The sequence below is a fragment of the Orycteropus afer genome, unplaced genomic scaffold (assembly GCF_000298275.1).
Source record: "Orycteropus afer afer isolate SDZICR_OR568_19922 unplaced genomic scaffold, OryAfe1.0 scaffold00032, whole genome shotgun sequence".
In the NCBI taxonomy this organism is placed as follows: domain Eukaryota; kingdom Metazoa; phylum Chordata; class Mammalia; order Tubulidentata; family Orycteropodidae; genus Orycteropus; species Orycteropus afer.
The window spans coordinates 6370037-6384728 of NW_006921619.1; the positions used below are offsets into that span (position 1 = coordinate 6370037).

Consider the following 14692-nt stretch of genomic DNA (forward strand, 5'->3'; position numbering starts at 1 on the left):
CCAAGCAGGCCGCGCTTGGGCCGCCGGGCCCGAGGCCGGAGCCATGGGCGAGACCAAGATCATTTACCACCTGGACGGGCAGGAGACGCCGTACCTGGTGAAGCTGCCCCTGCCCGCCGAGCGCGTCACCCTGGCGGACTTTAAGGGCGTTCTGCAGCGACCCAGTTACAAGTTCTTCTTCAAGTCTATGGACGATGATTTCGGGTGAGGTTGGCCCCCACCCCGCCTCCGCGGACCCTGGCCCCTGGTCCCTCTGGCGCCCGGGGCCGACTCGGCCCGCTAAAGGCCCCCGTTGGCTTTTGGGGGAGCTGGGATTCCAGCCGCTTGAGGGACCGCCCCGTTCTCCTCTTGTGGGGATATTGGCCCCTTTTGGCACCTTAGTTTAGCGGGATGTCCAGCTCCCCAAAGCATTCAGTTGCAGTCTAGTCCGCCCCCATACCTCCTCAGACCAGCGGCCCACATAGAGGGACACACACACCCTCTCCACCCAGTGCCCAGGTGGAGTTTACAGTCCTCCCACTGCCAAGGGAGCCACCTCTTCAGCATAGACTTGGGGTGTTTGGCACTCAGCCTACCTCTTCTCCATCTTTTCAGCTCCACAACTCAAAGCCATATTTGGAGTATCCCGCATCTGCCAGTTATGCTGAGGGACTTTGAACTGGGGGGAGGAGGGGAGGTGCTCAGACCCAGGCTGAATGCTGAGGCCTGCAGACCTGATGTTTATTTAGATGTCTTCCCTCTCCCTTGTGGGGTGTTTGGGATGCTGTCAAGGGAGCGGAGCGCCTGACTCCTGAGGAGGAGTCCAAAGTAACCAGGTGCTTTTCTACCCTCAGAATTGAGGCCTTTTGCCTCCAGGTGTTAGCCAAGCCTTTGGGAAGGGCCTCAGAGCCCCAGAGCCAGAAAAAGTCCCTTGGTATTCTCCATTTTCTCCTCCCTGGTGGGGTCTTCCCCTCCAACCAGCTGCAGGGCTTTGGACAGGAGGAGTTTGGAAGCAGCGACTTCCCCTTTAAGAAAGGATGGAATGTTGGAGCCGGAAGGTTCTGTAGCAGCTGGCTTGGGAAGGGGAGACTGGCCCATCCCCTCACCAGCCCCCAACTCCCAGGGGACTGGGGGAGGGGGAGGCCCCCACACCAGCCTGCGTGGAGGAGCTGGGCACTAGGTCAGGGGAGATCTCATGGGGTTCTTTAGGCCTGAAGGCACCTCTCCAGCCCTAGCCTGAGGCCTGGACTACTCTTTGGAGCTGAGTGAGGGGAGACATTCTTCTGCTCAGTGTTCATCAATCTGGCTTCTCTCCCAGGGCCCAGGCCCTCCTGACCTCAAAAAGCAAGCACCTCTGTCTTCTGCTTGGCATATTTTGCTGTCACTTTCCACCCTGGAATTCAGGGTTTGATGAGTCCTTGAGATTGTGTATATGTGAAAGTGCTTTGTACAGTGGGAAGTGTTTTGTAGATTCTAACTAGGTTCTGTTGTTGTTCTACCCTGGGGTAGCATACTCCTGGGTGTGGTGATGGTTGGCTTCAGTCCAAAGAGTGAAATCTCTGATTGGGAGATTCTGAAGAGGGATTGATCTGGAAGAGGTGAGGGTAAGGGGGTAGATGGTTTGGCCTCCTTGGAAAAGAATAGGGTTAGAAAACACCAAGATACTGCCTCAGGGTATAGAATGTGGGAAAATAGTTGTAGCCCAGTGGGCTGGTGCTAAATGTTATGAGGGGCTAGGATAGACCTATGTTCCTAGCCCCTACTCAACTCTGGGCCCATGGGGGTCTAGCCCCACCTCCTAAGCCCAGACCACTCTGGGCTGCCTGCCACTCTCCTAAGGTTACTATGTAGCAAGGCCTAATTGCAGCTGTATGAGGACCCTCATTACATTTGCTTACTGTTTACTTAATATTTTCCTTTAAATCCATTATCAGTTGACTCACTTTTTTTCTTAGCTTGACTCCACCAATAGTATGAAATCATGAGTCTGATTTTCTGCTTATATTTTTTTTCTAAAATGTGTTAAATAAATATGCAACTATTGAACTAAGCAGTGTTGTTCATTCAGGTGCCACTTAAAGCTATCTTGCATACATTAGTGGTACTCACACCACTCTCTTTGAAATATCAGAGTGGGTCACTTTAGCAGGGCTGAGATCAACGATAAAAATGGAGTGGAGAAGATTGATTTTGTTTTCCCCTTAGAAAGCTAAATGAGCAGAAGGCATGGTGGCGCTATCTTGTCACAGAAGGCAAGACTAAATACACTGCCCTAAATGCTTTTTGATTCTTCACTCATTTTATCTTCATATATCACTACTAACTAGGGTACAGAAAAGTAAAGTAACTTGTCCAGTGTTACACTGCTAGTAAGTAGCAGCAGAGGTTGATTAGATGTCAGGCATTTGGCTCCAAAATCTGTGGCCTTAACCACACAACTCTAGGTATTATTACTAACCCCACTTTACAGATCCATCATCTCCAAGGGAGATGTTAAGCCCTGGCAAACTAGAGGTGGTAGGGCTGGCACTTACCTGAGTTTCATGAGAGGAAGGTGGGGCTGCAAGTGACCCCTAATGACAGATGGAGGTGAGTCAGTGGAATAAGGCTGCTTTCTCCAGTCTCAATGTGTCAGCAAGGTTCACCCTCTGAGGCCCCTCTGTATGAAGCCTCAGGACTCCTCAACTCCCATCTGGTCTCCAGAAGTATTTGTCAAGCTTAGGGTAGGCCCAACCTTCTTAAATTATTTGGAAAATGGTAGACAGATAAACACTTAATTCAGCACTGAGGAGATAGATTGAAGGACAAGGTACCTACTGTGAGTCTGGCCTTGAGCTATGGGAAAAGGCAACATGGAAAGTCAGATCACTAACTCTGTTGCTCCCTCCACCATGTCATACACTGTCCTGCCTCTGGGCCATTCTTCTTTATCTCCTCCAGGTGCAAATTTTCCTGTCCTCTTTCTTGAAATTTTCCATGAGAATTATCATGACACTTTATCCTATCTGTCCTCACACCCATACCCAGCTCTTACCAAGCACCTGACTCCTCAGTACCACTCAGCAGATGTCTGTCCAGTGAACAACTCTGCTGCTCTTACAGCTTTTCCCACTTCCCACTCACAATATACTTGCATGAATTATCCACTGAAGTGCAGCCTTATTGAGGAAAAGGCAAGCTCCAGATCTGATGCTTCTTGGGATCCATACAATGGCAGTCATAGGGCCTAAAACCCACAAGGCTCTCTGCAAAGGTTTTTTTTGATTGATTGAATGAATGATGAGCAGAAGATCTGTTTGGGCCCTACTTTTAACAGTTTGCATCTAGACAGAGAATATGGACCCTGCAAAAATGAGAAAGTTAGTAACTAGTTTTTATTTTATTCCTGGTCTGTATCATGCATTGTTGTTGTTGTTGTTGTTATGTGCCGTCGAGTCGGCCCCGACTCATAGCGACCCCTCCTTGGGTTTCCGAGGCAGTATCACTACGGAAGTAGGATTGCCCAACCTTCCTTCCGAGGAGTGGCTGGTGGTTTGAACCGCCAGCCTTCTGGTTAGCAGTCAAGTGCTTTAGCCACTGTGCTACCAGAGCTCCGTATCATGCATTAGTGAACCTTATTTACCAGGAGGAGACAAAGGCTTAGAAAGTTTAAGTAACTTCTCGAAGATGGAAGGGCTGGTAAGTGGCAGAATTAGAGTTTGAACTAAGATTTGTCAGATTCTGCTTGGTGTGTGTGTAATATGTGTGTGTGTGGGGGGGTACGTGCTATGGAACCCAGAGCCATTCAGCTCCCTGATGGGAGGGTAAGGCCTGTTTGAGGTTCCTTAAGTCTTCCAGCTGATCTTTGTGAGTCAGCAGAGCCTAGATAACCTGTTGGTGACCCTCAGAGAAGAAGCATCTGTGACATGGTGCTATGTGGTAGAGCTGGCTGAGTAAAGGGGTTGTGGAGACTCAATAACATTGCCTACCTCAAGAAGACTCTGTCCACAGCAAATCACAGCATCCCTGTCATTTGGCCACACATCCCTTTTCTTTTGTTTTGTTCGAACCCTGGTCCCCATGGACAACTTGCAAGCTTGGGGTACCCTGTGGCCAGACTGGTTTGAGCTACCTTCCTGTCTCCTCTCTTGGCCTATTCTTCATCCAGACTTTCTGTCATGGTAGGCCTGAGCAGGATGATCTGGGCTGCTTTTTTGGGGTTGCTGTGAGGTTGGAAATTGTGGAGGAGCCAGAGCTGGATGGGAGGGAGGAGGGCAGGCTCGGTCTGCAAACTTGGCTGCGAGTCCAAGAATGTGAGCATCACAAGGAGCCAAACACGTTCCCAGCTCTGAGCAGAAGCTGGTCCAAGAACAAGGGAAGACTGGGCTTCCCAGCCTCCTTCCTTGCTGGCTGCTCTCTGCTCAGAATCCCTGGCATGTGTCATTCCCTTGCCCCTTTTCATGTCTCCCAAGCTCAGTATTCCTGGGGTGTTTGGCACAGCCTAGGGGTTCTTGCACTTTACTATTCCCCTCCCTGGCCCCAAACCATAGCCTGTGTCTGACTTCTTGCCTTACTGCATGCCCTAGGCCAAACTATGTGCCCATGACTGTATCCCACTCCCTGATGCCCCTCATGACTCTCCCCTCACCCCCCATGCTCCATGCAGACACACATCACCTCTGTCATCTTACAGGAAAGAATGTAAAATACAGTGGGAAGAGTTTGGAGTCAGATAAGCCTGAGGTTGAATTCCAGCTCTGACATCTACTACTTCCATGACCTTAGATGACTTTCTAAATATTTGTTTCTTTATTCATAAAATAAGGCTCATGCATTCTACTTCATGAGGCTGATGTGAAGATTATGATATGTTGTAACTCTATGCAGATAAAATGCTATAATAGGTAAGAATTCAGGCTTTGGAGTCAGGCTGACTAGGATTCAAATTCCAGCTCTTCACTTACTAATGTTGTGACTTTAGGTGAATTATTTAAGCCCCTGAGCCTTAGTTTCCTCACCTGTACCTACCCTATAGCATTGTTCTATTAAATAATACAAGTAAGGTACTTAGCATAGTTCTTGGCCCATAATATGCTCAATAACTGAGAGCAGTTGTTACTATTAATTATCATAATGGCCTGTGGAAGATGCTCAATAAATGCCTTCTCCCCTTCCCTTCCCTAATTCCCTGAATCCCTCTTCCACACCTCTCAGAAGAATGTCAGAATTCCTGCCTGAGAAGGGAAGTGTTTTTCTCATTTCGTGTCCAGGAGAGACGCATTGAGGAGGGGTAAAGCACTCTCAAGATCTTGGGGAGAGGGTGCACTCATGGGGAACAGCAATTTGTCAGGGGTAATTTGCAGTCACCTGATGACTGAGAGGAAGCCCCAGGAAGATAATTAGCCTGGGCAGGGTTGGGGTCTTACTGGTGATGCTGAAGAGCTGTCGTGGGGCCACCCTCATCCCTGTCCCCATTTGACTAACCTTATGCTGGTGGTTCGTTTCCCAGTTTGGGGTGGAGGGGCCCCTGAGAATTGGGTTTGTGAGGGCACCTTCATTTCCACCCAGAAAGCTCTCTCTGACATCCCTCCCATACTTGCTTGCAGAGTGGTGAAGGAAGAGATCTCTGACGACAATGCCAAGCTACCCTGCTTCAATGGCCGGGTGGTATCCTGGGTAAGGACCCCCCCTCGCCATCCTTCCCTCCACCTATGTTCCTCTAGTGAGCTGGAAGAAGAAAAGGATTGCTGAGATTGTAGCTGGGTCCTGGGTGGTTTTATGGTTCAATATCTGAATCATCCTTTAGTTTTCTAACTGAACTGTTTCTTACTTACCAGATTCTATATCCTTGATGAAAAGGAGAGGAGTGGTGGGAGGGGAAAAGGTAGAGTCAGAAACACACAGTGGAGACAAAAATGCCCTGTCAAAGCCTTGTCTTAGATTTCCCCCTGGCATCTGCAGATCCTTGACTTGCACCACTGACTCTTGTTCTTCACCTCATCCCCACCCACCAACCATGTCTCCCAGCACCCCATTGGGCAGTGGATATGCTCCTCCTCATCTCAGCTGTCTCTTCTCCCTCAGTGCTCCCTGCCTCATTCTCCCCAAGTGACTCCCTCATGCCCTGCCAGAACAACTATCCCCCTTTCTACTGCCCTGTATCATACTGTCTACGCATTTTCTCCCCATCAGCTGGTATCAGCTGAGGGCTCTCACCCAGAGCCAGCTCCCTTCTGTGCTGACAACCCATCAGAGCTGCCACCACCCATGGAGCGCACTGGAGGCATTGGGGACTCCCGGCCCCCATCTTTCCAGTGAGTGTGACCTGAAGGTGGGAAGGACCCATGGGGGAGGGTCTTATCAGCTCAGCCCAGGGCTGGGGGAGGGAGCCCCCAGCCTGTCTCCTCCCCTACCAAGTCCTCTCTTCCCTGCAGCCCTCATGCTGGTGGGGGCAGCCAGGAGAACCTGGACAATGACACAGAAACAGACTCTTTGGTATCTGCCCAGAGGGAGCGGCCACGCCGGAGGGATGGTCCCGAGCACAGTGCGTCTGCCTAGAACCCACACCTTCCCCAGCCCTACAACCTCCCTACAACTTCTACTCATCTTCCTACCTCTTTGCCATATTGCCTGAGCTCTGGATATGCCTAGCCCTGTTGCAGCCCTGAGCCCACCCCTCCTTCCTTCCTTCCCTCCTGCATTGGGCACTGTGTGAACCCAGCTGCCTGCACCCCTGCAGCAACCCGGATAAATGGAACTTCAAAGGGGGAGCGGCGGCGAGAGCCAGGGGGTTATGATAGCTCGTCCACCCTTATGAGCAGCGAGTTGGAGACCACCAGCTTCTTTGACTCTGACGAGGATGACTCCACCAGCAGGTGGGGCTTTAGTTTCATGGGTACTGTGGGGTAGGTGATCCCCTGAGGAGCCCTGAACCCTGAGGATGCTGGACCCCTGGGAGGGATTGGGCTTTGTGTTGGGGACCTGGGCCCTGCAGTGCCTCTCATGGGGCAGGGCTGGGCCAGCCTGGTGGGGAACGACTGTGGGCCCCATAGGTTCAGCAGCTCCACAGAGCAGAGCAGTGCCTCACGCCTGATGAGAAGACACAAGCGGCGGCGGCGGAAGCAGAAGGTTTCACGGATTGAGCGGGTATGGGGCCTAGGATGCTAGGGATGGGTGGGAGCAGGCTGTGAACCTAGCGCAGGCAGGGTCAGGGGTTGTTCACCCCTCAGTCTCTTCCTCTTATTTCAGTGTTTAGAACCTTGGAGGGTGGGTGCTAAGGGGTCACCTTGTAGAGCTAGGTGGGAACGGTGAGTTCCTACAACCCCTACCTGCTACTCAGGGCCTCTGTCTATTCTAGTCTTCATCCTTCAGCAGTATTACGGACTCCACCATGTCACTCAACATCATCACAGTTACACTCAACATGGGTGAGTGCGTTGAAACAATACTCAACCACCTACTATATGCCACATACTGGGAAGACCCAAGGAGTTCAGTGAGAAACAAGTTATGTTGCCTGTCCTCAAGGAGCTCTCTTACAAAAACGTAGACTGATCATTTCTTTATCTCATGATCAGTGCTATGACAGATAAGCACAGAGAGCTGTGGAAGCAGAGAATGGCATCAGGGAAGGCTTCCTGGATGAAGTGGTTCCCGCATATGTTATACCACATCCACCTTCTCATCTTTCAGCCTTTGCATCCTGGTTCTCTGATTTCTGCTGTAGGTGCTCTTGTATGAGACAGTTGGGTATGGTAGAAAGAGCCCTAACTTTGGAATTTAAATCTGATTTTGAATTTTGGCTTTGCTCCTTGCTGGCTTAGAAAAGTCACTTTAATTCTCAGAGCTCAGCTGTCTGCTTTGTAAAATGGGACTAAAAGTCCCTACCTAACAACCAGCGAAGATGAAATGGAATTATATTTGAGCATGCTGAACACAGTGCCTGATTCAGGTTCAATAAGTTTCAGTTCTTGTCCCTTTCTAGCCCTTTTCTAATAAACAAAAAAACCCATTGTCAAGTTGATTCTGATTCATAGTGACCTTGTTTTCTATTAAGGGGCTGGGAATTTGGGTAGGAACCTTGCTTCCCTCACAAGGTTTTGTTACTCCTTATAGAAAAGTATAACTTCTTGGGCATCTCCATTGTGGGCCAAAGCAATGAGCGTGGTGATGGAGGCATCTACATCGGCTCTATCATGAAGGGTGGGGCTGTGGCTGCTGATGGACGCATTGAGCCAGGAGATATGCTGTTACAGGTAGCCACACTTAATGGTGGTGTTGATAGTGAGTGCCCCCACCCACCCCACCCCATACCATGTTCATTCAGAGGCTGCTTCTTGCTGGAGGAAAGACCCCCTGACCCACCAACCTCAGTTCCCCCAATCCACTGCCTATCCTGTTCTGGTCTTCTTTCCCAGGTAAATGAGATCAACTTTGAGAACATGAGTAATGACGACGCAGTCCGGGTATTACGTGAGATTGTGCACAAACCAGGGTATGAATGGAATGGGCCATTGAGGAGGAGGGGGCAGGAATTTCTGGCTATTAGGCAAGGGGATTTGGCTTCCACATATCCTGCCCTCACTAGGGACACTCTTGTTTTCAGTCCCATCACCCTGACTGTAGCCAAGTGCTGGGACCCAAGTCCACGTGGTTGCTTCACATTGCCCAGGAGTAAGTGGATGAGAGACTCGGCCCTAAAGTTAAAGTTGGTGCTTGGCATACGTGAGCCCTGTCTCTCCTTTCTTCTGTGTCACCCTGAACTCCTGTACCCACCCTGTTGGGCTCAGCAGTGAGTGAGGTAGGCAACCTGTGACTTCTCATCCTTTCTGCAGGTGAACCCATCCGGCCTATTGACCCTGCAGCCTGGGTCTCCCACACTGCAGCTATGACCGGCACCTTTCCTGCCTATGGCATGAGCCCCTCCCTGAGCACCATCACTTCCACCAGCTCCTCCATCACCAGCTCCATCCCTGACACAGAACGTAAGTGTCCAGCCCTGCCTTTGGGCCCATTGGGCCAGGTGGGAGAAACTGAAGAGGGTCCACAGAGAGAGTCTTGTTAAGATGTCAGAGGGGTCTGGGGATGGGTCTCAGCTCATTCCAGCTACCTCTTACTGCAGTTTCCTTTCAGTGGACACCTCAACCCTCACTAAGCAGTGTTTGCTTCTGAACTTACGTCAAGCATCCAGGAAGCCTCAGTTTCCTCTTGTAAAATAGACTAACGATAAGTACTTTACCAGATTCCTGTGAGGTTCAATGAGAGAGTAATAGTGAAGCACCAATCACAGTGTGTGGCATATAGCCAGCACTCAATGAACACTTTACTGTTATAACATACACATTATATACTGTACAAAGCACCTTCGTTTATATTATTTATTTCTCTCTTCAGATATCTTGTGAAGTAGATATTAAAGTCCCATTTTTACAGAAAGGAAACTGAGCGTCCAAGAAGTTAGTAATTTGCCCAGCATTAGTCCCATAATTATTAGGTGGTAGAAGTGGGATGCAAATTCCTATCTGCCTCTCCCCAAAGCTCCATTATGCTTCACTGTTCTGCCTCCCACCTCCCCAGGGCTAGATGACTTCCACCTGTCCATCCACAGTGACATGGCAGCCATTGTAAAAGCCATGGCCTCCCCTGAATCTGGTCTGGAAGTCCGCGACCGTATGTGGCTCAAGATTACCATCCCCAACGCTTTCATTGGTGAGAGTGGCCCCTTAGAAGGATGAACGACAGAGGTGGGGAGTGAGGCAGTGGGGCAGGCAGGAGCCCCAAAAACTCCCTTGAACCACTCCTTTGAGATGGAACCAGCCCTAGACTCATGGCTTCTGTGAGGCCCAATGAGCCCAGGTCAAGTGGGCCTTTCAAGTGGTAACCTTACCCCCAGGCTCAGATGTGGTGGACTGGCTGTACCACAACGTGGAAGGCTTCACTGATCGGCGGGAGGCCCGCAAGTATGCCAGCAACTTGCTGAAAGCTGGCTTCATCCGCCACACTGTCAACAAGATCACCTTCTCTGAGCAGTGCTACTACATCTTTGGCGACCTCTGTGGCAGTACGTTCATCCCCCATCTCCTTATCCTATCTCCTGTCTGGGAAGGGGGAGGTGCCTAGGAATGTGGCAGCAAATTCCAGGGAACCCACATGCAGGGGCAGTAGAGCAGGGGGGCCCAGCTCAAGGCCTGAGAATTCTACAGTGGAAGCAGAGTCCAGTCCAGCCTCTTCACCTGCCCTGTGTGTTTTCTCGGGGATGGCATTTCCTAAGTTCTTGCTCTGTGCCTGACGCCATGCTGGTTGTTTCTAAAACATCATCTTACCCAATACTTACAACCTTCTTCTCTACCGAAGGGAGGGTTTTAATAGCCCTGTTTTCAGATGAGGAAATGGAAATGTGTAGATGTTAAATAGTCCATCCCAGGTCTCACAAGTAGAAACTTAGGAGCTAGACCCAGGTCTTTCTGGCTCCAGGGCCTTTGTTCTTCCTGCTACCATGTGCTGAGTCCCCGACTCCTGTGTCTGTGGTGCCAAAGAAACATTGTCTCACTTTGGTGCCTACTCAGCCTGCCTACTCAGCCTCCTAGCACTAAGTAGGTTCCACCAGGGCAGGACCTAGGATTGGCTGAGACCCCAAGTTCACAGCCTCCTCAGACCCTTGAGGGTGGGTAGTGCTACAGGACAAAGGTAGAGAATCAGGGCCAGGTTGCAGAGGACTTTGCAACTCAAGTCAAGGAGTTTGGACTTGATTCTTAAAGAATGCAAAGCCATTGAAGGTTTATTGGGGTAGGGAGTCCTCCAAGACAAGATAGCTTTGATCACAGCTGGAAACTGAGGCACATTCCCAGTAGCCACCTCTGCTCTGAGGGAGCCTTCTCTCAGCCCCAAGGTTCTGACTGGAGTCCAATGATTAACTCTTAAAATGCTTCAGTTAGCTGCTAGGGAGTGGAATGGCTACTCCTCCCGATCACAATTCCTGGGTGGATGATGGGGTTCCTGGCTCTTGAGTTTCAACATACCCCATAGAGCAGTGATAGATACATAAAATTTGAGACTTAGACAATTCTGAATCTAACTCTACCCTTCCTGTGTGAACATGGGCAAGTGACATAGCCTCTCGGTGCCTTATTTCTTGATCTGAAAGGTGGCTGTGATAGTAGAGCTCACCTCATTCAGCTATTTTTTTTTAATTTTTATGGTGATCTGGGTGAAAGTTTACAGAGCAAATTCACTTTCCATATAGCAGCTCACATACACTTTGTCTCATGACATTGACTGCAATTTACCACAATGCAACAGCTCCCCTCCCACTTCCTCCTGATAGTTACCTCTTCCCTGTTTCCTTCCCTCCCATGCCCTCCTGCCCCCCAAGCTATCTCTCTGTGCATGCACAGCCCTTCTATTCTCCCATGATTGATCTCTCCAAGGAGTGTATCTACCTAATGTAAATGTTAGCTCATATGCCTGTCTTTTGTTTGGCTGGAAGCTACAGGAGTGGGTTCAGTTCCAGATCTGAAGGGCACTAGGGGCCATAGTCTCAGGGGTCCCACCAGCCTCTATCAGACCAGTAAGCCTGGTCCTTTTTTTTTTTTTTTCCCAATGATTTTGAGTTTTGTTCCACATTGTTCTCCCACTCTATCCAGGATCTCCTACATAGATCCTCCTTTGAGTGGTTGACCTTGGTAGCCAGGCATCATCTAGTTCTTCTGGTCTCATAGTTGTATAGGCTGCAGATCGCATGGTGTACCAGCCCCTTGGACTAATTTTTTCCATGTGTCTTTGGTTCTCTTCATTCTTCTTTGCTCTGGACGAGGAGAGACCTATCGTTGCATCTAGATGGCTGCTGCAAGCTTTTTAAGATCCTAGTCGCTACTCGGCAAAGTGGGATGTGGAACAATGGTTTTGTATAGTCTGTTATGCCAATTGAGCTTGATGCGACTTTGTTCTGGAGTCATTTGGCTGTTTTGAGGGTGATATGAGATAATATGCATAATGCTTTTAGCACAGTTTGGCCCACAATAAGTGGTCTAAAAGCTGTCCATTGCTTATGTATTTAACTGACTCTAAGATGTACTTTTTTTTTTTTCATATTTTTATATCTCATAATCAATGACTTCTTAGATTCCATGATACATGGTTATTACTCTCATTGATATTATCATCAATAGCAGAAGTCAACCTTGGCCATAAACTTCCAGGGATACATAGGTTCTCAGGGCAGCTGTGGTTTTCATTCAAGAGACATTATTCTTTCTCTAGGGCCTCCTGGGTCTCTCACCCATAGACCAGGGACACCAGAGGACCAGCTCAGGGTGATGCTGACAGAACAGGCCTTTTCCTTCTCACTGGCAAAGTCTCTTCAACTGGGAAAATGGCAGTCACTCTCCTCAGGACAATGGTCCGAGAGCTGAAGTAGTCACCAGCTTTTTGGGCATAAGCCAAAGCAGACCGTGCTTCTCTCCCTCCCCTACAAGTTAGCTACTGGCCTCTTCATAAGATGATGACTGACAGACTCTCCAGGTTGCCTCAGCCCCCCTCAGAACCCCTTCTGATCTCTTCTCTGGAAGACTGGGCTGGGGCTTGGAGGAAAGGGCTTGTCAGTAGTATCCAGCAGGTCAGTTACAGCTCTCAGAACTCTGGGACCTGGTACAGATGGGATGTGAGCAAAGGGTGTCCCGAGCAGGTCCTGGTGGCTTTTATGCCCCTTCAAGGTAGCTCTAGCATTGGGGGCACAGACTTGCCCCTAAGGATTATACAATTTTTAGGAGAGCCAGAGTTATGAAATAAGTAATGTTAATACAGTGAGACAAGTACTGTCAAGATCCAGGCCTGACTGGGAATAGGGTGGAAAGAAAAAGGAGGAGCCATAGTTCCGCCTTTCTGGTTCCTTCCTACTCCACTCCCACCCTGCCCAACAGCAGCAGGAAACTATTGTCAGGGTGAAAGGCCTTCCCAGAGGATCACTGTATGAGGATATTCTGGAAGGCCCTATGTTGGTTCTGGGTTTTTAATGGATATTTGTTTAATTCTAGATTGGCGGGTGTGTGTGTGTGTGTGCAAAATTTGACCTCAATTTTCCCTAAACTGCCTCCTGTTCCTAACTAATGACTTGATCCAGAAAGGTGAGAAGACACTAGGCACCTCTTAGCTTCTGTTCTGGCTACAGTTGGTGTTGACCTCAGGCTGGTCATTTAACCTCGCTAGACATTACTTTCTTCATTTGGAAAACATGTGCCTAATGCCTTCCTTACCAGGTTGTAGCAGACTCTGTGATACAGTGCTTTGTATTGTGCCTTTTAAGAACACAGTGGTTAAGCACTTGGCTGCTAACCAAAAGGTTGGCTATTTGAAACATGAGCCACACTCCACAGGAGAAAGATGTGACAGTCTGCTTATAAAGATTTACAGCATTGAAAACCCTATGGGGCAGTTCTATTATGTCCTATAGGGTCTCTGTGAACCAGAATCAACTCAGCAGCCATGGGTTTAGTTTTTTTGTTTTGTTTCGTTACCATGCCTAATGAATTGTAGGTAGTTACCTAGTATTTCAGCCTTCTACAGGACCTCAAGCTCTTACCCTCCAAGTGAAAAGAAAGAAAAATAGCCAGAATTTTACCCCTTTTTCCAGCCCACTGAGGAAGGAAGAGAAACTACCAGCAGCTTCGTAGGGGGCCTTCAATGTATTGGGAGTTTGGTGTCAGGATTTGATATTGAGAATCTGAAAAGCTGACTCAGGACCTTCCTGAGGAGGGTTTCCGTAGGAGCTGTTTCTGCCTGGTCTCCCTCCCTACCCTCTAGTGAGTAACAGAGAGGTCTGAAGAAAGGATGAGATCTCTAATCTGTGCCGCCTCCTGTTCTGACCAGAAACCGCCACTGCTGCTGTCATCATCCTAAACTTACTCACTAGACCTAAGCTGGGGACCCTTTCCTCTTGATTAAAGGGTGTGGTGGCATTGGATAGACCCAGCTCACCCACTCCTCACTTCCCCACAGACATGGCCAACCTCTCTCTCCATGACCACGACGGTTCCAGTGGCGCCTCTGACCAGGACACGCTGGCCCCTTTGCCACACCCTGGGGCTGCTCCTTGGCCCATGGCTTTCCCCTACCAGTACCCGCCGCCCCCGCACCCCTACAACCCACACCCTGGCTTCCCAGAGCTGGGATATAGCTATGGTGGGGGCAGTGCCAGTAGCCAACACAGTGAAGGTAAGTCAGGGGGGGATCATGGATGGGGTCCCCGGGCTTGCTGCAAGCTCTTGAGTGTCCCCCACTCCATTCCTGCCTGTCTTCTACAGGCAGCCGGAGCAGTGGCTCTAACCGCAGCGGTAGCGACAGGCGGAAGGAGAAGGACCCGAAGACCGGGGACTCGAAGTCAGGCGGTAGTGGCAGTGAGTCGGACCACACGACACGCAGCAGCCTGCGGGGGCCACGGGAGCGGGCACCGAGTGAGCGATCGGGCCCAGCTGCCAGTGAACACAGCCACCGCAGCCACCACTCGTTGGCTAGCAGCCTGCGCAGCCACCACACGCATCCAAGCTATGGTCCCCCCGGCGTGCCCCCACTCTATGGGCCCCCAATGCTGATGATGCCCCCACCACCTGCAGCCATGGGGCCCCCAGGGGCCCCCCCGGGCCGTGACCTGGCCTCTGTGCCTCCCGAACTGACCGCCAGCAGACAGTCCTTCCGCATGGCTATGGGAAACCCCAGTGAGTTCTTTGTGGATGTGATGTGA

The 14692-nt window shown here is 50.1% G+C and overlaps 1 protein-coding gene across 1 annotated transcript; it reads left to right on the forward strand.

Moving 5' to 3' along the window:
• The first annotated feature begins 43 nt into the window (after positions 1 to 43).
• On the forward strand, positions 44 to 14692 carry DVL3 (dishevelled segment polarity protein 3). Its single transcript, XM_007935920.2, has 15 exons — positions 44 to 204; positions 5565 to 5634; positions 6151 to 6272; positions 6393 to 6502; positions 6698 to 6833; positions 7011 to 7104; positions 7316 to 7385; positions 8074 to 8213; positions 8376 to 8452; positions 8564 to 8631; positions 8793 to 8942; positions 9535 to 9666; positions 9851 to 10018; positions 13951 to 14166; positions 14256 to 14692. Exons 1-15 carry the CDS (start codon positions 44 to 46, stop codon positions 14690 to 14692), a joined length of 2151 nt encoding a protein of 716 aa, XP_007934111.1.

Excerpts from the sequence above, each read along its gene's own strand:
- DVL3 (XM_007935920.2), top strand. The coding sequence starts at position 44 with ATGGGCGAGACCAAGATCATTTACCACCTGGACGGGCAGGAGACGCCG. Across the intron at positions 6,834-7,010 it reads GAGGATGACTCCACCAGCAG|GTTCAGCAGCTCCACAGAGC; the intron begins GTGGGGCTTTAG and ends TGGGCCCCATAG. Across the intron at positions 14,167-14,255 it reads CAGTAGCCAACACAGTGAAG|GCAGCCGGAGCAGTGGCTCT; the intron begins GTAAGTCAGGGG and ends TGTCTTCTACAG.